Genomic DNA, 26,364 nt, shown 5'->3' with positions numbered 1-26,364 from the left:
AGAGCGGTACTTATGAGAGAGAGTCATGACTGATGAGGGGCTTGGAGGACAAGGCGCATACATGAGTGCAGTTTTTGCTATTTCGAGAAATATGTGTTCGAAGTTTTGAAATACGTGGATCCTTATGACGGAAAGATAGTTCAAACTGACTTTTTAATGCTCAAAAATTAGAATTTGGGAGCGAATTTTTTTCACAGAATATGGAATAAGACTAGTTTATCTTGAAATCATTAATACCTCAATTTTTTCGATACTTGCACTCACGTGCCTTGTCCTCCAAGCCCCTCATATCATAACTGAAATACTTCGCTTTCAGAATACACAAGTGTGTAGCCCCACGGGAAACGCGTGGATACTCTCAAAATTGAAATGTTGGTATTGCTGCTTCAATAAATGTTTCACGAGAACTGCGGCATGAAAAATGCCTAGAAATGTCGAACAAATTAGAAAATATGACGAATTGAAGTTCGCAGTCGAGGAAATGTCGTCTTAAGAGGGGGATGTTCAAAGTTTAAATCTGCTGTGTTCGTGGCAGAACCATGGTTGATGTTTTTTTTTTTTTTTTTTTTTTTTTTTTTTTTTTTATATCTTTTTATCTTTATCTTACATTACCAACTTCAGGTACTTTTTATCTTATTATATAAAATTTTCTGCCATTAACTATCGTTTTTCTATTACTTTTGTAGGTGACGTTCAACAAGCGCAAGTTCGGTGTGATGAAAAAGGCGTATGAATTAAGTGTACTTTGCGACTGTGAAATCGCCCTAATAATTTTCAGCAGCTCAAATAAATTGTATCAGTACGCCAGCACAGACATGGACAAGGTCTTACTGAAATATACAGAATACAATGAGCCTCATGAGTCGCTCACCAATAAAAATATAATCGAGGTAAGTTTTAAATTTGATTTTAGGTCCTGATGAACATTGAACAGCACGTCATAGTAAAATGTACTGCAGCGAAACTATGAATTTTTACTCTCGTTTTCCCGTTACTTATCCAAGTTTTATTCTTTCATGAAACAACGTCGCAAATGGAGGTACGCGGTTATTCGCTCTTTGGACATAGATATGTACTTAAAATTCAGAAAAAGTACAGTAAAGAGGTGAAGTCCTCCTTTGAACACTCAAATAGTGCACAAATCTAAAGTTAAAACTGCTTAAAATTCGATGTGGGAGAGTCATTTTCAGAGGAGTCCCCTGAAGAGCCGCCGCCGCCGCCCCCCCCCCCCCCCCGGTAATCCGGGGGATGGCCGCGCAGACTAGGTGAAAGACTTAGAGGGAAGTGTTCAGGTCAGGTACATGCACTGGAATTCTTATCTGGTTAACTCGGATCCCTACTCTCCTATCCCCTTACAATATTTTGGGACGATTTGGGCCACAATTTTAGTGTTTTGTTTTTCTTTTTTTGAAAGTTTTCAAAATTTTTCCAGAAGATGTGGAGAGATAATAAATTTTCTTTTCCAAGGTTGTAAGCATATTTTATAAAATTCAACGAACTACGAATGTGAAGAAATTGTGGCCTAATTTTGTGCTGTATTCTTAATCAATCTGTCATTTTTCAAACATATATTTTTAGTTGTGACTTTGCATTTTGTTTCATGAGCAGGCACTCAATAAGAAGGAACATAAAAACGGCTCATTCAGCCCAGATAGCCCGGACAATGACTCGGATCAACTAACCCCTAAAACAAATGAAAAGTACAGTAAAGTAGATGAAGAATTTCAAATGATGATGCATCGAAATCAGATGGCAAACAATAGGGTAAGTTGTAACCGCTTGTTTGACTTATCAAATTGTAGACTCTTGATGTACAATTTATTTCATTTCAAAGTAGAAAACTTGTTAATGTTCTATTAAATCCTGTCTCCCAGTCAAAATTTTTGAAGCCAGGACCTAACTTGGTAGCGTTTTTAGTTTTATAATTCACCCTTAGTTCACCCTTCATGGAGTACCTGACATTGGATTTGGTTTATTACAAGGTAAAAGTATTAAAACTGAAAATAATTTGTTTTTCTTCTAAAGTTTAATCGAAAGTTGAAAGTCACCGATTACCTACCATGAACATAGTAAAATTCCCTTAAGCACCAATCTTTATCAAGCTTATTTTTTATTGCCATCCTGGAAGGAACCTAATTGTCCAGAGTATAGAAACGAGATTTTGATCTTGTTTCAAGGAAAATAAGTTTTGCACACTTTGGTTCAAAAACCTCGTAGAAATGTGGATTCAAGCCGATTTGGCTTGAATCCACAATGTTTTGCAGATGTGTCTGCTGTCTTGCAGAGTGCAAGAACATGATTTTAAAACGAAGCATCGAAGTTTTGCATTATGAACAGTGAATTGCTTAACCCAGTTGGATTGCAAAATAATTATAAATTCATGTACTCTCATCTTGCGATAGCAGGTGTTCTTTGCGGGAAGCTCAGTTAATTGATCAAAATTCACTTAATTGAAAAGTATTTCGCCAGAAACTAATATCTTTCTTGCTATGTAGGTTGAAACATTAAGAATGTCCACGTGAAATAATTAAAATATCCCTGACCTTTTTCTCTCCTACCCTCAGTAGTCTAAGTTTCTAAATGCTTGATTATATCTCTTGTTACACTTTGGCCTTTAAAAAATTCTAAATTAGAGTAAAAGTTACCCGAATGAGTCTTTGAGACATGCTTTTAAACATATTTTGTTAGACTTCTAGTGTTCATTGTTATTTGACTACTTACTTCAGTTTCTGCTCGCAAATGACTGAGCCTAATATCCCTTTCCAATTTGGTTGTTTTAGGTACAATCATCAAATTATACCCTCCCCGTGACAGGACCTGTTGGATACTGTGACTCTAGTCCATTTCAAGCGAGTCCTTTGATGGGACAGAGCAGTAATGTTAGCCCAAGGCCCTCGTCATCAGAAGCAGACCCTGGTAAGACTCTAGTTTTGATTGAAAAACCAAAACCAAAACCATATAACCCTCTCTCTAAACACTGTTAATAAGATTGTTGATAACTTTATTGCCTACTATGATTAAATATCTCTCAGTCTCATCAATTTGCAGAGATTAATGTGTTTGTTCCAATTGTCCATGATGCATCATCACCAATGAGACTGAGGTGGAAGAGATCATCATAGTCTAATGTGGAGGATGAAGTTATCCACAATAAATAATGTACAGCCGTTTTCTCTGTTCATTTCCCACTTACGATTGAAGTATTAGTTCCTCTTGCTAAACCACAATTATCAACCTCTCAGAATACCTACAGTTTTTCTTTTATTGATGCAACCAATCAATTTTCCCTCCTAGGATCGCTCTCATTGTTTTTTTTTTTCTTTCTTTCTTTTTTTTAAATTGTAGAATATTTTTTGATTGATACATTATGCATTATTATGAGCCATAGAAGCTATATTCCAGCTGGAAGGAATTTATCTTGTCTGAGCTGTTTCAGTATTTTAGGAACATTTCATTTTTTCATAAGAGAACCGTCTAACGAATTAGTCTGAAAATTTCAGAGTCTTTTCTCACAAGGGTGAAGAAAAATCACTAGTAATTTTAGGGAAATTTATGTGATGGTCCTCCTATATACAAATAAAATGTAGGCAAGAAAAACTAAAAAAGTGCAATCAATATACGTTCCAGTGTGCGGGAGACAACGAGATGTGCAATTTCAAAAAAATTGATTGTTTCTAAAATAATGTATGTTTGCTAAGTATTTATTCATCCTGACATGGTTCCTTGAATGTATACAATAGAGCACAACTAGTCTAGTTTGAATGAATAACTGACGTCGAATCTCTTCTATGCAGCGATGGAATTCCAAGAAGGGTGTTTTCTCTCACTGTAAAATTTTATTTTCCTCACGGTAACCCGCTATTATTCACTAGAACACAACTGAAATGAGAAAAAAAAACTGGGCAAAAGGTGTAATACTTTTGGGGAAATTGTGATCCCACTTTCAATCAGAACCGAACACAAAAAAAGCCAAGATGGAGTGAGTTATTACTGTAAATGCAAGAAATTCACTGTCAACTAACTTAGTTTAAGATATTATTTATTCTTCATTAAATATTTCTTTTTTAAACCAATATTTTTGCAGTTTATCCTCCCGGTAATTTACCAGAAATATCGAATGGATATCCAAGCAACTCCTCTCCGGTTCTAGGAGGGTCGCCTTCACCAGGCGTGCCTCCGTCAGGGCCTCCACACTCCATACCCCAAAAAATATCCTTAACCAGACGTTCACCACCTCTGCCGTCTACACAGAGAGCGAATCTGAGACTGGTAATTCCTAATTCACATGAAGAGGTATGCCCTGTTTTTTTTCAAAGCTTCAAGAGAAACTTCAAAATTTTCTTCACAAATCTTTTTGCTTAAAACTTCACCCATGGATGATAAAAAATTTGATAAAAAATTCAATAACAACAGCTAAACGTAACATTTTTAAATTTCAGATTCTTTTCGCCTCGAGGTGTTATATATCCTAACTTCCTCCAAAACAACGATAGTATGTTTTAGATGAAGGGCGAAAAATTAGTTTTCCCCCTAGCCGAAAGAAACATTTAAAATTGAATAATTTTTTACACAATTTACACAAGCAACAGCGTATAGAACTCAGCATCGAATAAAATTTTACCTTCTTCCTTTAAAAGCTGTAAAAATATTTAGGAATAATTTTTTTCTCTTTTTTTCTTTTTTTTCAAAATAATCATTACATTACATCAATTTATAAACCTGATTTTTCATTCTTTAAAAGTCTCAAATATTCAAAATCTGGTTCATCCCCATCCAAAATACTGTCTCTTAAAGTGGAGGGACAGAGCCCTGCTCAATAAAATGCTAGGTATTTAAACTGAAGTAGAGATCTGAGAAAATAGTCTAGCTAAATACAGAGATGTCTGAGTGAAGATTGTCTCTGAAGAATTTCTGTATATAACTGTTAAATACTCAACAATTGAAAACTAGCCTATTATTGTTGTAAATTTTATTGTACATGTGTTTAAATGAAGTGTTTTTGAGGACAACACCTGACACGCACCATAAGCAGTCTCAACAGCTTTGTATGTACTTAATTGAATAAATAAAATAAATAAATAAAGTGTTCTCTTCGGCAATTGACCCCAAGACTTCGGAATTTGACGGTCTCAAACCCGCCAAAATCTTGATGATGGGGAAGGAAGAGGTGCTAAATTTTTACAATTAGCAAGTCCAGGGCTTGTCTAGCACCCCACCAGCAAGGTTCTAAAGGGCTTCAAGTCGTCAAACTAAGATTTCTCAGGGTTGATAGCCTATAAAAACTCCTTTTTCTAAGGCCTCCAAGACCATTTAGCAAACTACCTATGTAGTGTTATGTCTTTCAACTTTGGAAGTCAGTATTTCCGACAGTGATGGACTGATTTTTTACTTTCTGGTGTTAGTATAAGTTAAAATTTCCCCTACTCTCTGATTTGGACAAAATAATTTCGAAATTGTGACAGTAACCTCGATTTTCAAAGTTATATGAGGCCTTTTTTTGTACCAACTGAGGGATACTGCAGGGAAGGAAACTCTGAGATGATGTATTTTGAATTAATAGAAAAAAAGCCTAGCTTAGGTGGTCTGGCACATCCTGTGTAGAGAATGCAATTACATATAGATTTGAACAGGAATCTATTCTGCTTCCCTCATAGCATCAAAAACTCTTTCAGTTTGATTTGTTTTTTTCAAATATGAGCACAATGAGCTGTAAATTTAGGAGAATTGATTTTTAATTTTCATCTCCGTTTTTTTAAGCATACTTTTCATGTTCTTTTCTTTATCCTTTTGCCTCACTCCGACCCTAATTTGACTTACGATTGGTTGAATCTTTTTTCCAGGCAAGTAGTAATAATATCACACCCAACTCTGTGTTACACACTCCAGTGGTAGCACTATCAACACCTGTTGTCTATCCTGCAGGCATGTTTCCAAGTAATTCTGCTGACTTAAGCCTGGCCTCGTTTAGTTGGAACCCTAATGCTCACCCAAGGTAAGTTGTACTGCTCATATGGAGCATATATCTTGGAAAAAAAAAAAAAAAAAAATTACAAAATTAAATAATGCCATTTTTTTTATAAGTGCGCTTGATGCGTTGGGTGCAGAAAGCCTTTCTGCATAAATTGGGTCTACGCATCTCTCATACACTCCACTAACATCGTAATTAACATATTAATATTAATTTAAGCAAATTATAATTGAGCACAAGATGAATTATTTTATAGGAGTATGAGTTGCAACGCACTGAGTAAGTGAACGTATCTCATGGGATCTGATTATTCATCATCACTGCTTTTGCAGTCGGCCTGCACTTGCCATCAAGCTGCTAGTGTCAGCGGTGGCTGCTCATAGCCAGACGATGATACTGACGAGATCAAAAGTTTATCACCCCCCTCAGTTGCAGATACTTTGATGAAGTTTATCACATTGCTATGTTTAATCACAAATATTGATCTGATCAGAATCAATGTCAAGACAGTTGTGATATAACATCTATGCACAAAAGGCATTCTTCTTAGTATGATTTTTTTGGTTTTAAGGTGAAGAATGAGTCAGGAAGGGCATATGTATATGTACTTACCTTGCAGTATGTCAAAAGACATGATAAGCCTAAAGAAAGTTTAACTAATGAAGAGAACTTAACTGTTCTAAATGTCTTGTCTCGTTTCATGCAGAGGGCACTTCATATTACAGCTTTAATTTTTTATTTCAACCACAAAATTACTTTAAAACAAGAATTGCAACTGTTGGCATCTTTTAAAGGACTTACATTTTGAAGCAAAAAGCAAGTGAACACCATCTATTCAAACATGTTGACAAGGACAGCATCCAAACTTCTCATCGCTTATATCTCGGAACAAGATTTTCTGAGAAGCGGTCTTTTTACACCCAACATCTCAATTACATTTTAAAAAAAAGAAGAAAACAATGTAATACCTCATCAGAGATGCGATCCCTTGCTGCTTTGACTCTTGCTGTTCTGAGCAGGAATGTAGTTATTAATGGGAATTCTCTGCTCCCAGCAATGGCAATGTTTCTAAAATATTTTACGGGGAAACTCAATAATGCTAAGAGTTCTACGTCTTCACATTGCTGTCTACATAAGACTGTGCACCTCACTATTTTCTTCCCATCACACCATTTCCTTTCCCCAAAAATAATGTCGTTACTTGTTCTCTTCTCAAATATAACGCCTTCAATGGTTTCACCTGCACATCTGCATTCCTAGGGAATGCAGGTGAATGCATTGTTCCTGCATTTTTAGAATGCACGTAAATTTTTGATGGTGAAATATGAAGGAAATGTCTTTGTTAATCAGTGTTTCTGTTTTCCAGCAGCTTCACTCATGTTGGCGGATCAAATTCGTCACCACCTCCACCATCACCCTCTTTGTCGCCGCACTCTGTGAGCATAAAAAGTGAACCGATATCACCTCCTCAAAATGAGCAGCACACCTCACATCTCCTCTCTCCTCATCCTCTAGGTAACATTCGTGATCTAACACTCTTTAATAAAATTTCATTTTTGTGGAACTTCAGTGTTGGATGCTGGGATTAGAACTGTGTGCTTGTGCGTAAATATTAATAGACATGAAAGCACTTATCTACCTAAGGAAAGTGAAGGCACTTGTATTGATTCTATAATGAGTTAGAAATAGTAGTTCCTTTATGCGAAATGTTGTTCAAATTATAGTATTTGTATAGAGAGAGAGAGTGGACAGAACATTTCATCGAAGACTTAGGGCTCAAATGGGCAGCCAACCTTCTGACAGGTTATCAGAACGTAAGACTAGCATTTTTCCTTGTCAGTCAGTTTTGTTTTCTTTCAATATTTGAATGGACAAATTTCTTCGGGAATACATCTGCAACCCATTTATTGAAATTTTGTGTTATTTTTTTAAGGTGGGCATTGATGACAAAAGTGAAGCAGCGCAGTGTGATTGGTTGGTTATGTCCTATCGCAGCTCATATCATATTTTCTCATATTTATATCAGGTAGAATTAACGACCTGCAATGGGGAACTCAAGAAGTGCCTTTAGTTGGTCGTCAATTCTTTCTGACATAGGGACGGCAAAGTAACAATAAGACATAGCTAGCCAATCTCACTACGCCATGTCACTTTTGTCATCTATGTTCGCCTGTCAAACACAAAATGTCAATAACCGGTCTGCTGTGGTGATGTGGAAAGTCACTGTTGACTTTTCTCCAAAATTATATCTCCTCCTAAAGTGCTATCTGGACTGTCAGATGACCGACCAACACATGTTCCTTGTCATGAGTAAGCCAATAACAGAAGTGGAGCCAGTGGCGAGGCAGAGTTAAGTAAGTGGCTTGGTCTATTGTTTGAGGATTGATTAACATTGGCAAGCCTGAATTATTAAAATGAGCCAGCTCACTAGAGTTTTAACCCCAAAAAAACTTCCCAGGTCAGTCACTTACACTGCCTATGCCCCTCACTTGCCACTTCTTGTGGTGTCGACTAAAATGTGTAATTTTGAGGTCAGATGGAAAAAAAGAATCATGAAATTTAATAGAACTTTCATTTTTCAGTGCAAGTGCCCTCATCTGTAGCAGAATTAAGGCATTATGATGAAGGAGGTCCTCCCAGCAAAAGGCTTCGAGAGAGTTGGCCCACATAACGAAAGAATTACTCTGCTCCGTCTCATGATGAGGTATGTATGCCAATTTGAAATGATGATTTAGTTTGTCGGAAGTTCTCCTGGATTTTAGTTATTTATTCATAGGTAGTCTTTGAGCAGTATCTGAATGTCATGGATGAAATGAGGTTTTGCTTGTCCACAAGGAACTTAAAAGTGAATCCTGTTAGGGCAAGAAACTACCGTATAATTGTGTGAAGTTGGTCACATTGCGAATGCGAGTACTAATATCTAAAACCATTTCGCAGAAAATTATTGGGACTCTTTAAGCAGAGATACCAAGCCAGGGTTACCTGATGTGAAATTGATCCTAGCTTTCTGAAATAATCTAGTTTAAGGAATCGGTTTTTTCGATTTTTCGTTTTTGTTTTTTTTTCACAATTTGGATGTTAAGAACATAATCATTTTTGTTATGGACTGAACCAAGTTAAGAAAATCGCAGAATTTGGGATGTTCTCCTTACACTTTCACGCTAATTAAGGACAGAAAATGCAAATGGTCTTATTTTATTTATTTTACAAGTGAAGCACAAAGATTGATTGATTCTTATCTCAAAATTTCTCAGAGAAATGTTGATCATGTTGAAGGAAAATATTTGCTGTAATTACAACAAAAGTAAAAAAATAAAGTAGACTCTTTATCTCACCACGAGAACAGGTATTAACTAAAATCGATTGAATATTGCTGAAAAGTGCTGATGCCAACTGAGCCATATCACTAAAAGAAGTTCTCAAAAATTGGTGAATAAAATTTTTGTGATAAAATTGATTCTCATTCCATAAAATTTGAAGGTGCATTCCTCTAATGATGTTACTTTCATTTCATAATTTCTACTTTTATTTTTTCATACTCACGTCGCACTCTACAAGTAATTTCTCCTCAGCAAAAAATTAATAATCTAAGAACTTGATCCCCAATGAAAATGAATTAAGCAGGACGAAGGGATTAAAAGAAAATGTCTGAAGCGTTAAGAACGGGAGAATGTAAGAATTGTCTATGAAGTCTGCCGTTGCAGTTCATTAGTAAAAGGAGGAAGCCTGAAGCATGGTCCAAAAGCCAAGGGCAGTTACTCTGGGGTACCCTAACTTTGCAACGTTGTACTGCCGAAAAGAGCTGTGAACTCAAACTAAAATTTAACTAGAAGATTTTTTATATCATAAGGTTTTGCTAAAGACACGTTTAAGGGAAATCTTTGAGTTTCCCTAAAGGGAATTAAAAAAGCCCTTTTTATGACAGACTCTCTAATGAATTGTACCGGAAATTTAGCATGGAATTTTTAAAAAGAAAAAAAAAAAAAAAAAAAAAAAAAAACTAGTTTTTGTTTTGACCAAGTCATTTACACAGTGCCTAAACATGAAAAAAATTTTATATCTACATCCTTAAAATTTGACAAATTGTCATGAATTGGCTTGAAATTGAATTCAAAAATGTTTAATTGTACACACCGATAGTTTGTTTTTTCTTTTTCTTCAAGTTATCCACTTTGAAAGAAGTCAAACGAAATCCGATGAACCATTCAAAAGTTAAAGCTTTTGCCTCGGACCCTCCTACATTAAAAATTTTGCTGTATTTGAACATCTCACACAAGTCACATGCCACCGTGCCATTCCTGAAAAGAAGGATCATATCTGATAGGAGGCCAAATCGAATGGGAGGTGGAACAACCTCTTTGTTTTGTAGGCAATTTTTGTTATTTTAACGGACTTTTTCCTTAATGTGAGGAAGAGGAGCTAAAATTTGTTTTCTTTTGACGTTTCAGATGGGGGCAGATTTCAGGACATACCACTCAAACTTTGCGGAATTTCATCGCAGCCAAAAGTCTGTTCTCTATTGAATACAAGTTGAAAATACATATTTGTAATTGTGCCATAACATTCCCTCTCTTCTGGTGTCTCCTCCTATTGAGTCTCCTTTCCTTGCTCCCCCTCCCTCGTAAGTGTCATGTACCTCTTCTCCCACCCTTCGTACTAGCATGTCTGAATCCCCTCGCTCTTTGCTTCCAGATTCTGGAATCCGAACTGTATATTTGTTGTAGATGTTATAAAGTTTATTTTTCAATCAAAAGAATCACTATTTTCTTGGAAAGTGTTTGCTGCACTTAAATAATTTGTCATTTTTATGTCAGTAATTACCTAAACAGATGTAAACTCACAAGTATGCTCTCAGACATTGAAAATGAGCCAACTGTGGTTTTTACTCTGTTGATTGCTTTTGCGTGATTTGAAGAATACTGATTTTGCATTTTCGGAAAATACAAACCCGGCAACAGTGTGACTTTCTTGGTATCTTACTATTATCCATTGCCTCAGACATAAGTGAACATATTTTGGTAATCTTGCGTATTCTAAAAATGTTGAGTTTTAAGAAGGCATAGGTCACAGAATAAGAAGACTAAAGTCAGGCGCACAAGCCTTGGATATTTTCTTGTCAACGAAGCAAAACCGTTTCAAGAAGTACTGTTTACGTCTGTGGTTTGTTGATATTCTGGAATGGAGAAATGATAAAGAATTCATATGATCCTAGGAAAAGAAATGGTTTTTTTTGCATTGATTCTCGTTTAAATTGGAGAAATAATGTGAAGTTGCCAAAAATTGTAAGCTTTTTCAAATTTGTTTCCAGTAGGTCAACTTTTAATAAGGAGACTTCAAGAAGATTGAAGATGACGGACGCAAGGAAGAAGACATTAATGTAGGTGTCTGTGGAGCTTGCGCTTCTGTTGACGAAGTCTTCTTATTCTGTGCAAGGGTACCTTTTTTGGAGTACAGTTTTCTATAGAACATGAATAACTATCATTATTTGGCACACTATAGTTAAAATATCAATGTAGTAAAAGCTCCATGGTGGAATATTTATTCATCAAAGAAAGTCATTTTATCTTATTTTAAAGTAAAAGTTTCACAAATAACTACACTTCAAACATTTCATGTTCGTGTTCTTTTTAGAGGTGTAAAATCTAAATTTTTCAAATTGTATGCTAAGCATTGACCTCTGGTTTATATCATCCATTTGTTCATTCTTTTCATTGAATATCATTCATATATTTATACTTACTTACCTTGGGATTCAGTAACCAGACTAGGGTCACAGCATTTTTGTTAGGTTGTTATATGATGGGTAATCACTCAAAAATTTATCATAATTTAAACTCCAATTTTTTTTTTTTGCCAAGGATACTTGGAGTAGTTGGAGTAAAATCAAATTATTTTAAGCAGTTAATGTTCCTCTGTTTTCCCATCTGTTAGTATTCTAGAAAATTATTTTTTGGTTGATATTGTGGTTTTTCCACTTAATCTTTTAATCTGGTAGGTTTCGAAAATTGTTATCACGCACTAAGACTTGATCAAGAATGCAATGCTGTGGCAATCTGGTTTAAAATCCCACTGAATCCTGCTCAATCGTGACAAATTCGAAATGTGGAAAAACATTCAGGGCTTGCCAAGTTTGAAGGCATTATCGAAGCGGTCCAAAATGCCAAACGCCCGATGAAGTTGAACTGATACATTTGTTCTTGTTTTCTTGAATTTCAATGATTTGCAGGCTAGGCAAATTTACATTTGTAGATCATACTAAGAGACAAAATCTGTGCTATATTTTCTTATTCACTTTCGTACCTATAATTGTTCTTAAATTTGATATGAGTACCTAGTGAAGTTACAAGTAGGCAAAATGGAGCTATTTTGATTGCGAAACTAATAGGTGCTGTTAGATTATTTGATGTTAAATGTTCACATATTTACCGTTGCAATTGTGGAGAAACTTTATTTAAAGTGTTGCTTAACTTAAGTCTACTACCATCAACTGCTTGCGGGTTGTATTCAGTTTTTATTGAGCATAACTTTTGAGGAAAAAACCTGAAAGGCCTTAGGATTTATTACTGAAGATTTCTTGAGACTTTAAGTTTTATTCTTCTCCCCTTAAATTTTGTGTCAGAAATTAAGGGAGTTTTTCTGAAAAAGAAGCTAATTTCAACTCGGTCACATGCCTCATCAAACTTTTTGAATCCACATGAACATAACCTGACTTGATTACGTCTATGAAATTGTTTCAAAGTTCATTTTATTTTTAAAGAAAATTCTGCTTTAGGATGTAAATCCCTGTCATTAGTGCAATTGTAGAATACAACCCATAAGCATGCATGGTGCTCACCAACTTCAAAATGGAACAAGAATCAAACTAAACATACGAGTAACTGTTTTGGTTTTCATATTTTATCATTTATGAGCTTACGTAAAGGTTTTATTTGTATTTAACGATGATAGATAATTGTGTAACTATTTTGTACAAAGTTTTTAATTTTTGAATTCATTTTTGGGTGCTCTGTAGAGAAAGAACTATTATTGTTGAGAAGTTGTAATTTTATCGGCTAGATTCTCCTCTTTTTATCTCTATTTTTCTTACTTGGAAACAAAACGAAAATTGTTCGTTTAATTATTGTATATAGACAGGCGTGTTGCACTAAGTGCAAGATCTGCCTCGTTTTCTTATCACACTGTTGTGCCTCTGCTCCCAAAATGAGAAAAATTCAAAGGCAGTTCATCTTGTACCCTAAGTTTATTATGGTATCTAAGATGTTCTTCAAGGTAGATATTTCTTCATGAAATCACTCTCTTGATTTTTGGAGCTTGTAACAACTTCTTATAAGAAATACATCTGCAATTTTTATTCTTTTAAACATTTTCTTAATCAGAAGAGAGAAAAGATTACCAATCTGTCTCTAAAAAGTAATGTCACAGTAATGCTACCGTTTCACTGAGGAGAGCCGTTAGTGCAAAAATGAGCTTAGTCTAAGGGGAAAATTTTATTGAAAGAAGCCTTTGTTCTTTGTCAAATTGCCATTAATCATCAAAACTCTCAAAAATGGTTTGGATGATTAAAAATGGACAAATTTCACAAGTAACACGGCAGTGTTTATAGATCATGGTTGTGACTGTCTCTTTGATCTACATAGGGTCCAGTTTCCAAATTATTCAAATCCTACTTTTGTGAAATTGTATGTGCCTCAATAATCGTGATTCTTTTAAGCTGTGAGAAAACAAAGTCCAAACAATAAAATATTCAAATATTCTTGAAGCTAAATTTTGCAACTTCAAATTTAGTACAACAAGTTTTTCTGAAATTGATAAGCTCGTGTGGCCTGTTTATTAATTCTCAATAGACACTTCATACTTCTCTTGATTTATAAAAGAAGCAAACTTTTTCGAAACTTGTTCTCACTGCTCAAATGAAGATCCATTTTCACTTGTTCTCCGAGGATCTCAGTTCTTTAGAGCTCAGAAAAGATTGCATTGTTTATATTTGGTATAACAACTAAAACCAGTGTCAGTCAAGTCCTATTTTTTAAATTTTTGGAGCAGATGACTGTTAAATTTGTAACCAGTGTAACTGCTAAACTCTGTTAGTATTTCATGTGGTAAATATGTGATGTATGAGCTTAAAAAGTCTATTCATTTTATTTTTATTATTTCTGTTTTGCACAAAATTTATGGAATCTATCACTTTCGGCAAAAAGTTACCAAAGAAAAGGGTTTGCCTTCATTGATCAAAACCTAAGTTTTTATATTTAAGAGTTCGTTTGTTTTCCTTCTCCTAGCGACCAAATATTATTTTGCCCCATAATCTATAGGGATTAAATTTTATTTCGGATCAGTGACCTTTCCTTGAGCTTACATGTTTTGCCTTTTGCATCTTTTTCTTGAAACAGGGTATCTGCATCCGATCCATACCTGCCTGGTCGATTGTCATCTCATGAAATCACTTCAGAGTTTAGTCAAGACTATGCTGAACATTCTAGTTTAACTCTTTGTGTAGGCTTAATATCAGACTAATTCCGTTCTTTCTTTTGTGTTTTCATTTGTTACTAGATCGAAATGGACAAGTCATTAGTGATGTATAAAGCTATGTAATTTTAAGTGTCTTTTATGATATTTTTGGTTTGACATTTGGTGAGAACCTTCCGATCTGTAATTCAGACGCGAAGAAAGCTCAAAAACTTTTGAATCAGGTGGAAATAGTTGCGCACTTTAAAGTGCGAAAGTTTTTCTTGCGCTTTCTACTTAATCCAGTCTCTGAATTTAATTTTAGTTTGGTTTTCCTTGTCTTGTTTTGTTTTTATTTTTCAGTTTCTTTTGTATATTTAAGTCAGTAGAAGTTAGGCTCCCCTTTTGTACAGTAAGTCTAGAAGATTGCCTCAGAAATAAAAAAACTAAGCATAAATAATTGAGAGTCCAGCAAAAATTAGGAAAATTTCCCAACTTGTTTGGTCCCATTCGTCGCTCCTGCTTTTCATGATATCAGTCAAAAGCTGTCTCACATTTTGCCATTCATACCAAACATTCAGATTAATGTCAGATAACAGTGGCGTAATTATCACTCCTGCTGCCTATGCTAGGCGTTGGGGGGGGGGGGGGGGTTGTGCAGCAATGCAAGGGGCGCCAAAATTGAAGAAAGAAAAGAAAGATAAGTGGGGAGGCGCAAAGATTCCTAGCCCCCTTCAGCTGGTAAGGGCCTTAATCTGTTTCTCACTTTTTTGCATCGTTTTACATATGACTCGGCCATGAAATATGTGTCATAACCAGTTAGGTGTACAGAATTTTTTACATGCCAAGGCTATTTTGAAGTAATAAATCAATGAACTCAAGAGGTTTTACCGAAAAGGGTGCTGTTTAAAGAGCAAAATCATGTTTTTCTAAATTTAGCTCCTTCCTTTACAGATAAAGAAAATAATCTAACCTAGTAAGTGGTTCACTTGCTGTAATTAGAATCAGTCCTAATTGCTCCTTGCAAAGTCTTTATCTAAGGAATAATGCAGCTTTCTTGAATTGTTGGTGCTTGGATGACTAACTGAGCGGAGTAAATTTTGATAGACAGCATACTCACCTACTGCTTTGTCAGTTTTTTGGTACCCTTTTTGAGACTGCCAATTTCAGAATGATACATCCCATTTCAAATTGATGACTCACCGCTCCATATTATTAGATCCTCCTTGTTAAAAAAAAATGAAATATACCACTTTAACAGTGAGTGTTCCTCGAGAAGTGTCACCCTCATTGCAAGTCCATTACTGATCAGCCTATCAAACATGAATTGAGGCATTGAGTACCGAAAGGACACTTCTTAGTCGTGGTGTTTCAGGATCTCTACTGCTACTTTATATTTGAAGAGGAAACTGTTAGATACATTTTCTGGAATTTCTTGTCTTGAGCATTCTAAAATTATAATAATGTTTTATTCTAAAGAGCGACGCCAAAAACGACCGTTTTTTGGCACAATTTGGGCCAGAAGGGATTTTTCTGAAACCGGGCCCAAACGATACCTTATGATACCCTAAAACTCTGGTAAAAATTTTAGCTTGAGTATACGCACGGTTTTTGAGAAATGAGGGGGCAAAGTTGCCAAATCGCCATCATTCTGGACAGCATTTCTACACCAAAAAGACGGGAAAAATGGACAAAAAAGTTACACCTTTGATGGGTTTCGGCTGTAAATGTACTCATTGTGCCCCCAAGCATTTAACTGTGTTCAGTTTCAAAAATTTTTGTCGCACAGTGGTCCAAAATGGGGAGAAATCGTCGACAAATCAGGATTCCTCGTCAAATTTTTAGAAATGGAAGTAAAATTGTCAGTCAATATGTCATATGTCATGGCTTACAATATTCTTATTGGTCATCAATGCATGAATTTGTGTTCAGCTTCACAAATGCACATCGCACAGTAGTCAAAAATGGGGGAATTAGTGGACAAATTAGATCCTCTGTCGAACTTTATAAAAATGATGTGAAACTGTTGGTCCCCAGTAGAGTTCAGATCCCGGAAAAATTCATGTTTTTAATTTTTTTAATTATTACTGCATGTCAGACCGTATTGTTTATAGAACGTTGTTATAGAATAGACTTTGTAGCATTATCTCAATAAAATATACAAACTTTCAGAAATTTAAAAAAAAGAAGGAAAAATGGAGAGAGAAAATTAAAAAAAGATTTAAATAGTCAAAAAAAGAATTTAAAGAATTTTTCCGGGATCTAAAGTGTACTGGGGACCAACAGTTTCACTTCATTTTTATAAAGTTCGACAGAGGATCTTAATTTGTCCACTAATTCCCCCATTTTTGACTACTGTGCGATGTGCATTTGTGAAGCTGAACACAAATTCATGCATTGATGACCAATAAGAATATTGTAAGCCATGAAAACTGCAGCAGACCGACAATTTTACTTCCATTTCTAAAAATTTGACGAGGAATCCTGATTTGTCGACGATTTCTCCCCATTTTGGACCACTGTGCGACAAAAATTTTTGAAACTGAACACAGTTAAATGCTTGGGGGCACAATGAGTACATTTACAGCCGAAACCCATCAAAGGTGTAACTTTTTCGTCCATTTTTCCCGTCTTTTTGGTGTAGAAATGCTGTCCAGAATGATGGCGATTTGGCAACTTTGCCCCCTCATTTCTCAAAAACCGTGCGTATACTCAAGCTAAAATTTTTACCAGAGTTTTAGGGTATCATAAGGTATTGTTTGGGCCCGGTTTCAGAAAAATCCCTTCTGGCCCAAATTGTGCCATTCTTGGCGTCGCTCTTTAAAAAATTATGAACATTTGCTTCGATCACAATGGATGAAACATTAGCAGGGATTCTGAGACACTGCAACTGAAAGGTGCCCTTTCTGTATCCAGCGCTTCAATTGCTGTAAAACTTTAGTGCCCAGACAAGAGAATTATAAGTCCATAACAGAAAGGATCTTATTGAACTAGATGTTTTAATGGTACATTTTGATGGTCTCTATCATTTATAGTTTCAGAAAAGCCTTGAAAGATTAATGATAGCATAGACTGATAGTAAGTTCCAAAAGTAGTGTGCTTATTTTCTTGTAAATGAATATTTTATTTGAAGGTAAACGGAGACAATACTGCAATGAAATTACTGCACTCTTGCTTAGAATGATTGTTTTCTTAGCAGTATTGTTTCTCTGAGTTGCTACATCATAAAGTTTCGTTGAAAACTGTTTCACACACCTACTCTGGGGTCCAAAGTATTTTTTTAACTTTTTTACAAATTAAGTCATTCACACTGATGCGATCCATTAATGATGAAAATTAAAAACATGAAGTATTGCAGACAGCTCTTCGGAGTAAAACCTAGTCACAATCTCAGCCTCAAAATTTCCTTCCTCTTAGAATATTTACTTACTACACTGAAAGGTATTAACTCTTATGTTGAGCAAAAAATGTTGTAAATCAGCACATTTTTCTCTTGTATTTTGATAAGGAAATGAGTTTTCATCGAAAAATTCTCATGCACTCAAGGATTTTCTTGCCTTATGTGCCAGCCCTAACCTTGCATTCTTAAGCATCGTCTATACCCCTGAGATCATGGTGAGGGAATGCCTTATTACAAGCCAATTCTGTTGTGCCAACTTTTCAGGAGACAAAGCTCATCTATTTTAAATCCATGTTCATTTGCAAGACCCTAAGAGGCTTTCATTCTTCTTGTAAGGCGTTTTTATCGTGAAATGTTGAGAGCTGGATTGAGGTAAGTTGAGAAGCACCAAATTGATGACTTGTAATTAATTTTATAATTGCCCGCTCGGAGAAAATGGAAAGAGAAAATTTCCTGTTACTCTCTTAGCCTTAAAGTCACATGAAAGAAACGTTTGCTACCGGCTTTTAGTTTTCCAACAAACCTATCACTGTATCAATTTACATCCATTTTTATCCCTCAGAAGCTTAATTTGGATAAAATCACAAAACTATACAGGCTCCTCATTGCGCACAGCCGTAATTGTGGGAAGTATCTATACAAATATTCTCTGCAAAATAAAAGACGAGTCATTCCATTGCCTGTCACCTTAAGAGAGGTCTTTAACATGACCCAAAATGACGTTTAGCGTGTCTTCAGCATTTTAAGACTAAACCGGAAAATTTGATTTTGGTAGAGTAAGTATACACCTGCAAGTTGCTTTGTTTACAGGTATAAATGGCAACAAAATTGTGAACCTGTGCCTGTTTTAACTATTTTTTGTGTTCATGGTGACAAGTTGGGATGAAAATTGCCTTGCAATAGAGATCAAAGCAGTCGTAACTGTATCAATTTACACCCACCTTTATCCCTCAGAAGCATAATTTGGTTAAAATTATAAAACTGTACAGCCTGCATTCATTGCATGCAACTGTCATTAGGGCTACACATAGTTCAAGGGCATTTACAAGACTCACTAAATCCAAGCTTATTTCCTACATTTTCCAGTCAGTAAGTAAATGAAGGATTGCGGATCTGCCAGAGATAATTGTAACAGCGTTATTTTGTGTTTATGATGTTGCTCGATCAGGAATTCTAGTTAGTGTAGTCAAGATTAATGTACATTACAAAACCCTTGTTCGTTTATCATTGTTAAATATTTTTATGATCTTTTATTTATTAAAAAAATGATTTTTACATTGTTTTGGCTACAATTAAATTCTGTGTTTTTTATTCTGAGCGGAAGAATTGAGGATTTGACTTTATTTCTTACCCATAAAGTCCACAGAGCTTTGCTACCTTAAATTTCCAGGACACCTCAAGTATCAAAGTTTCAAAATAAAAAACAGATGAGCTCAGAATAACTTGGAACTTAACAAAAAGATGAACCTTGGCTGATGCTTCATTATTACTTCAACAATGTACTCGGTTAAATATATCGGAGTGAAATTAGGTGTATGTCTCACTCCTGAGAAGTACAGCCAGAGAAAGAATGTGAAGTGAAATTCGCTCTGTAATAATATGCTGCACTCCATGAAAAGAGAAGATTCTGCTCTATAAAAGTGTAAGTCACTTCACGAAAAGAGTAAATTACACTCTGCATTCATGTATATCTTTCGGGTTTGTTAGCGCTACATGAACCCCAAAAGAGAAATACACCGAATTTCACTCTAGAATTTGTAACAGTACTATTGTAGCACTACAATATGAAGCCTTACATGTGTGAACAGCGGATATCAAGTTTTTAAGTTTTGAGAAAATCGCGTTTAAAATTTTCATAGCTGTGCATTTTGATATCCATGCAGCAAAAGAGGCTTAGTCAAGGGATTTATTACCGAACGCAAATCCTCCCTTAAGAAATGAGCTATAGAAATTTAAGTTTGAAGCAAATGTTACAAAAAATCATAACCAACTACAAAACAAACAGATTTAAATTCCAGGATAAAATTCTGGATCAGTTATAGAGACCACGATAATATATATCATTGCTGCTTGATTGGATCAGTCTCTTTGCTAAGGTTTTCCAAAAACAATTTTTCAAAAACGAGTTAGGCTTTTATCAAAATAACACATTCCTACTGTAACGGTAAATACTGCTAATATTCAAAGCTCCAGAGTTTTTTTTGTTTTTTTTTTTGTTTTTTTTGTTTTTTTTTTTGTTTGACTGCTTTTTTAATTTGAAAAGGAAAATAACTGCAGAAACCTTTGCTGAAAATGAAACAAAATTATGACATCATTGATAAGAAAATTCAACAACTGAAAACCCAGATTTGTTAGCTATTACTGCTTGTAAATAATTTACTAATTAAAGACTCCTCATAGAAATGAAGGTCTAACTCAATTTTTTAAAGCTTTTGGAGGGATGCTTTTTTGGCTAAATATCGCCGCAGCAGCTCCTAGCAAAAAAATGATCTCAAACAATACACAAGAAAACATCTGCTGCATGCACCTGTCACGCGGGTCAATAAGGCATGCAGCATATTTTATATTTTTGAGAACTCAATGTGGACAGTGAAAGTGCAGGAATGCGAATCTCAGTTTACGACGTTGTATGCTTCTTTTAATAATTTATTTTTTAAATGGAAAGGTACTCATTTTATTTCCAGAAAAAATCGTTGATCATTCTTATCTATGCAAAGAATAATCCATGAAAATGTCAAGCAATAGTGTTAGTTTGTTGTTTTTAGATAAAATACTTACCTAATATGGCGAAGCAGATTTTGAAATACCGCAGATGAAATACATATTCCGGTAGTTTCACCTTTGTAATATGGAATTCACCGATCGCATTGACACAACTAGTTTTGTTCTAAGCTAAAACCGGGTTAATTTCAGTGTAAATGGCTTGAATTCACTGCACAGTATAATTGGTGCAATATGGCTTTGGAACAAGCAGACATTTGTGATGACTATGATCTGTTATATCAAACTGGAGAGGTTGGATAAAAGTAAGGATCGAGAAAAAGTTGTTTCACTTGTAAATTTAAAAAAAAAACTCCATGACAAGAATGAGTTAGAAATAACAAAATTTTAATGAGAGGGATGACAAGAAAGGAAGTTTAACATGCCATATAATAAAATGATAAAATAAAATACATCTTGAAGATGTTCCAAAAACTGCAACATTAAGGATAAAATATTCTATTCTTTTGCATTTATTAGGTATTAAGTGTAACAGAGATAAGAATCCTAATGATAAGAAAAATGAGCAAGAAACCAAAATCAATGGAGCAGAGCAAGTTGGTAAAATTAAAGAATAGGAAACTAAAATTTAACACCTCAATTTTAGGAGAACAAACAAATGGTTGAACAAAAGGTGGCTGATAGATATTATCAGGCCTTGTCTCCACGAGCCGTTTCACGAGATTTGTCTCAGGGAAAAATCCCACTTACGAAGTTGGGAAAAATATTGAGCTAATCAATATTTTTCCCAGTACCAAGTATGGTACTTGTACCCCTAGGACCCACTGAGAGAAGAAGAAGAAGTGAAAACGAATTGTGCGATATTTTATTCATTACTACATTGTTAATGTTTGATAGTTAAAATAATGTGTCTAATTATCAATTGAGTGCAATTATTATTTTAATCCCGGTTAAATACTCGACTTTAACCAATTTATCTTCCCGCGCAAACTAGTCGCAGGACTGTATGAGCCCCGTCCCGTGGAGACGGCAACTGGGAAAAATCCCAGAAGTTCCATTCCTGCGATTCGAACTTGGGACAAATCCCATGAAAACGTCCCGTGGAGACAAGGCCTCAGGTGAAAAAAGTAACTTTGACAATGATTATGATTTTTCAAACAGTAAGATGAGGTTTGAACACTTAAATGGTGATGTCAAACTGATCAAATTGAAGACAAGAAGTAATGCAATTTTTGTTGGACTCCTGCATCAATTTAAAATGATTTATGACTTTAATAAGTTCAATAAATTAAACTACGAGATGTTCAATTGAATGGATGCATCTAAAATTTCATTCTCTTAGGTGTTGATGAATTGGAAGAAATAATGACCATGATATGAGGGGCCTGAAGGTAAAGGCAAATAAGTGCAGTTTTTGAAAAATTGAGAGATTCATGAACTCAACTAAAACTGGTTTGAAAGTATTTTCAGTCAAAAATTCACAACTAAAATCCAATTTTAAAGCATCAAAAAGTCAGTTTAAACTTCCTTTCTGCCATGTGGCTCCATGTAATTTTGAAACTTTAAACAAGTATTTCTTTAAATATGAAAAACTGCAATTATGCCCCTTGTCCTCCAAGCCCTTCATATGTTATGTTGAAAAAATTAAATAGATGGGAATAGACAAGAAAATAATAGAAATATTAAATTGTGAGGCACCATACAATTAGTTTTCAGTTATGGAAGGTTTGATGTGGGACTGAACGTGTTTATATCGGGAACATCTCTGGCAAATCAGGCCCAGGTGCATCTATGTGCAGGAAACCTTTATATAGGAAATTGTGATGAGGTTGAGCTAATTACAGGAGCCGCCGCAACAAACCTAAATGAGGGAGAAAACAATTATTTGTCACCGAAGTACAAAATATACATGGCAAATAAAAAGGATACCAACTATTAATGATTTCGTTACAGAGAGAGGAGGACATAGGATTATTTGTTTTGACGAAAATGGTTACGAACAACATAAATCCAATACTGTCAACCTTTCGAATGGGCACTTAGTTGCTGATCAATTGGACTGTGTTGATCAGAAAGGAACCAAGCCACATCAGCTATTGCCAAATTTAATTTGGCGATTTAATTTTTTACATGAAAACAGATGTGCAGATTTTTATGCTAATTTCAGTGAATTTTCTGCTTAGTGCGAAGCAAATTCCTTAAAATTTTCAAAAAAATCTGCATGTACGTTCTCTTGTAAGAAATGAAATTGCCCAGTTAAATTTGGCAATAGCCGATGTGGCTTGGTTCCTTTCTGCTTAACGCAGTCCAATTCTGAAGAATAAGTAGGTTCATATTCTTTGGAGAGTGAAGTGGTAATGTAGGCAAAAGAATTGCAAAAAAAAAGAAAGAAAAAAAAAATCACTCCGCATGAAAGTGTAAGATGAGAGCGAGAAGTTGGTTGCTGAGATGAAAATATAGTTGTACATGTTATAATAGCTCTTCATAGGCTGCATACTGGCAGTGACCATGTTTGCAGATGGGCAACTTTTCAGGTTTGAAATGGGGGATGACTATTTTTCTTCTTTTCTTACCATCAATTTTTAAGGCAGTCAAGCGTAAATCTACGTATGAAATTTGAAAGTCTGCTGGAAGTTTGATTTGGTTTAGGATATAAAGGATCGTCGTTAAATTTTTGACAGAAGTTAAATGAATCCTGGAGGAAATGATATTTTGATGAGATTAGGGTGCAGGGATCGGGTTGACCAGGGGGTTGAAGAAAGAAAAAAAACACAGGAGACCAAATTTAGATGGAGAAAGTTCAACGTAGAAACTTACAAGTTTCAGATAGGAAGAGATGAGTGATTTTCGTCTGTTTATTTTGAGTCTACGGTGGAGGCCTGTCCTCTATTTTGCTGTCAATCAATGAAATTCGTTCACAGAAGGATTTGTTGACTTTGTGGCTCCCACGAATACGCTTGACAAAAGAGTAGCCTTCAAGGCTTGCTTGCTTATGACTGGGACAATATTTGGATCTTCATTCTCATATTCAACATTGTTGTCTTGATTCTTAACTACAGCCTCGATATCATCATCAAGCTCAGCAGAAGTGAGATGTTGGAGGCAGTAAGCATGACCTGACCGCAATTAAACACCAATCAGCGACCAAAGTTTATTCTGCAAATTGTGCAACTCAAGACAGAGGGATGCTGCAATGTTTTATCCCCTTAGTTAGGGAAAAATATACATATTTGCTGCAAGGACGTCAAGGAGATGGTGAATTTGACTGTTACACAGCGTTTTTCATTAAACAGTGGATTGCTTAAATTTTTGCGCTGCACATAATTCAGTTGGAGATTTTACACAAAGCAAATTATTATTTTTAAGATTGATTTTCAAGATCCAATTTGATACTAGCTTATTAACTTATGAAAGGAAATTAGGTTTTTATAACATAGGTTATGAACCACAGTTAATCAATTTCAATGATCTTCTCTAGTTGATCCAGGACAAGACTGATCTAAATCTTCACTGTTATCATATTGCACTCCACACCACACACAGTACAAATGAGCTGATCTTAAGTAGACAGTAACAAGTTTTAGCTTTTCAAGGACTGTCAACTCTTTGATATCTTCATCACTGTCGCTTTCGGAGATATCTTCTTCTCTTTCATCATCTTCTTTAGTCTCCTCTTCTCTTGGAGGCCAAAACCAAGCCTCTAAGGGTTCTGTGGTGCCCTCCTTAGAGTCAAGCTCATAACAAACTCTTTGGCTGCTTCTGAGGTCACCGTTCGCTTGTCTCTCTGCTGCTTCAGCAGCCACCCGTGCCCTGTAATCATCAACACTTATACTTTCTGTTCTCATTCTTTTGGTGCCAAGAGCTACTTTCAAAGCATTAACCTCTTTGATAGCATTCTCTCTGCCTAAACCTTTTCTATCATTTTTAATAGAAATGCCTATCGGTTCTGTGCGGCCTGTCTCATTTTTTCCGATTCCTGTGCCAGGTTTGTATCCCATTTTCTGCAATAACGCATAACCTTTGTTGGTTGAATCAATCGGTTTGTTTAAACCTTCCGCCCTTGTTTTTTGTTGAAACAATTTCTTATTCAGCAGTTTCTGTTGTTCTTGATTCTCATGGCTACGCTTCATAGCTTCATGCTCTCGTTTTTTGGCTCTTGACATAAGGAGCCCCGGTCTTACATCTTCTGTAGGGTGGTTGGCCAAAAAATCATCAGACATATAATCCGGTTCATCTGACTCCATTCTGAAAATAAAGGATAGCAAAAGAGCAAATTAACCAAAGTTGAAGAAAAGAAATGTGATTTCTTTAAGTTAATTATTCTTAATTTCTTTCATTAATTTTAACACTGTATCACCACTTAATTTTTCTAGGCTTCGGTAATTCGATGTAAACCCGGCCTTTTTGTTTCAGGACACTTCTTTGGACTGCGTTTAGCAGAAAGGAACCTTCAAACCACATTAGCCATTGCCAAATTAAAGAGGTCAAGAAGAGAGTGGGAGAGAGAAAGAAACTGATTTGGATGGTTAAGCGAAAAAGCAGTGCGGAATCTGAGATAAGACTGCCTCCTGATTTCCTTATTGACACAGCCGACTATAATCCAGTACTGAAATTGTAGCGCTGCCTTCTTTTATTAAAGGAATTATTGAAACTTCAAAGGATGGGTCGTGCAAAAACGGAGCATCGAAGAAAGTTGGCGCAATGATGACTTTTGATTAGCATTGTGATGGGAAGAAAGAACGGTGCACTGTTGGGTTTGTGTACGTTTGGAGATTGCCTTCAGAGCATTCGAGTTACATTGACTGCAGTAGCATCTGTGCTGCTTGGCCACTGATCTCGTATGCTCGACTTTCTCTCCGGAGTATAAAAGCCCATCAGTGTACTGTATCGAGAGATTGCCCAGCCGACTGATCCACTATAAGCTTGCTTGTTCGGTTGGTCCCCATTCTCCCTACGTTCATTCATGGGGCGACTCCCTTGGCCTGACGGGATTCTCATCAAGCAAAACCACCTACGGGTAATCGTGGGTCCCTCTCCCTTACCTGCATCGGAGAGCTTTGTTGTATCTTCACCCAGAGTGCAAAGTATGTATCATGTACATCATGGAGTTTTCTCATTTACAACCTGAGCACTATCCATTTATCAAGACAGCATTCATAGAGGAGTTGAATGCAATAAAAAAATTTGATATCAAACAGAGCGAACTTTCCAATAAGAAGTGTGCGAGGTCCTTTTACAGCGACGGTTTGTAACATAAAATCAGAATTGCGTAAGTATTAGGTAATGGAGCTTGGAGAAACTTACTTTAGTTGTGAATTAAACTCCGAACATTGACTCGTAACTGAAGTCCAGTTCCTGGAAAAGCGTCCTTGGTTAAATCAAATTAAAGTGATAAATTTTATATTACTTTTATATTACAGCCAGTCGGAAGATATTGATTAAAAACACAGGACTAGAGTATAAATGGTATTAATTGGCCTGATAAACCGATAAAATAAATAATAAATACTCCACTCCTTTTAGGTTTTTTGAAGGTTAGGTTGTTGAGTTGTTGTTGTTTTCCTTTTGAGTTTTTGGGCACTAGAGCGCTCTTGCGTAGGCTCCTGAGAACTAATCTGAAAAATTGTTCGACAAAGACCCGGTAGAGAGCGCTGTAACGCAGCTCCTTCAGCCCGGTTAATTCAAATCAAAACACCATCCTTCAGCGGACGTTTACAGCTCATAATGTAGATCATTATTATCATTACCATCACAATTTATTAAGCTGTAAGCCCGATTCCTCGGGTCGAAATTCAGCGGGGACCGCCGGACCGATCCGGGCGCGTGTAGT

The 26,364-nt window shown here is 35.6% G+C and overlaps 2 protein-coding genes across 9 annotated transcripts in view; one reads left to right on the top strand and one right to left on the bottom strand.

The window, feature by feature from the left end:
• LOC109029726 (myocyte-specific enhancer factor 2) overlaps nt 1–19,130 on the top strand; it is a 428,152-nt gene extending 409,022 nt beyond the window's left edge. For 6 of the 8 annotated variants that reach the window (XM_072300129.1, XM_072300136.1, XM_072300140.1 and 3 more), the window contains 8 exons: nt 687–890; nt 1,606–1,764; nt 2,781–2,916; nt 4,085–4,293; nt 5,841–5,992; nt 7,335–7,483; nt 8,551–8,672; nt 10,417–19,130. In XM_072300129.1, the coding sequence (XP_072156230.1) occupies nt 687–890; nt 1,606–1,764; nt 2,781–2,916; nt 4,085–4,293; nt 5,841–5,992; nt 7,335–7,483; nt 8,551–8,639 (1,098 nt within the window). In that variant the 3' untranslated portion in view covers nt 8,640–8,672; nt 10,417–19,130. The remainder of the gene's footprint in view (nt 1–686; nt 891–1,605; nt 1,765–2,780; nt 2,917–4,084; nt 4,294–5,840; nt 5,993–7,334; nt 7,484–8,550; nt 8,673–10,416) is intronic. The other 2 variants (XM_072300154.1, XM_072300150.1) reach the window with 2 other exon arrangements.
• Nucleotides 19,131–20,900: 1,770 nt separating this feature from the next.
• On the bottom strand, nt 20,901–26,074 carry LOC109029727 (G patch domain-containing protein 11). The gene is made up of 3 exons (XM_072300159.1): nt 25,839–26,074; nt 23,352–24,779; nt 20,901–22,395 (listed from the first exon to the last, which is right to left on the bottom strand). Exon 2 carries the CDS (start codon nt 24,776–24,778, stop codon nt 23,996–23,998), a length of 783 nt encoding a protein of 260 aa, XP_072156260.1. The 5' UTR covers nt 24,779; nt 25,839–26,074; the 3' UTR covers nt 20,901–22,395; nt 23,352–23,995.
• Between the last annotated feature and the right edge of the window lie 290 nt (nt 26,075–26,364).

This window comes from Bemisia tabaci, chromosome 1 (assembly GCF_918797505.1).
Source record: "Bemisia tabaci chromosome 1, PGI_BMITA_v3".
Taxonomy (NCBI): Eukaryota; Metazoa; Arthropoda; class Insecta; order Hemiptera; family Aleyrodidae; genus Bemisia; species Bemisia tabaci.
This window is presented reverse-complemented; position numbering and strand designations above follow the sequence as displayed.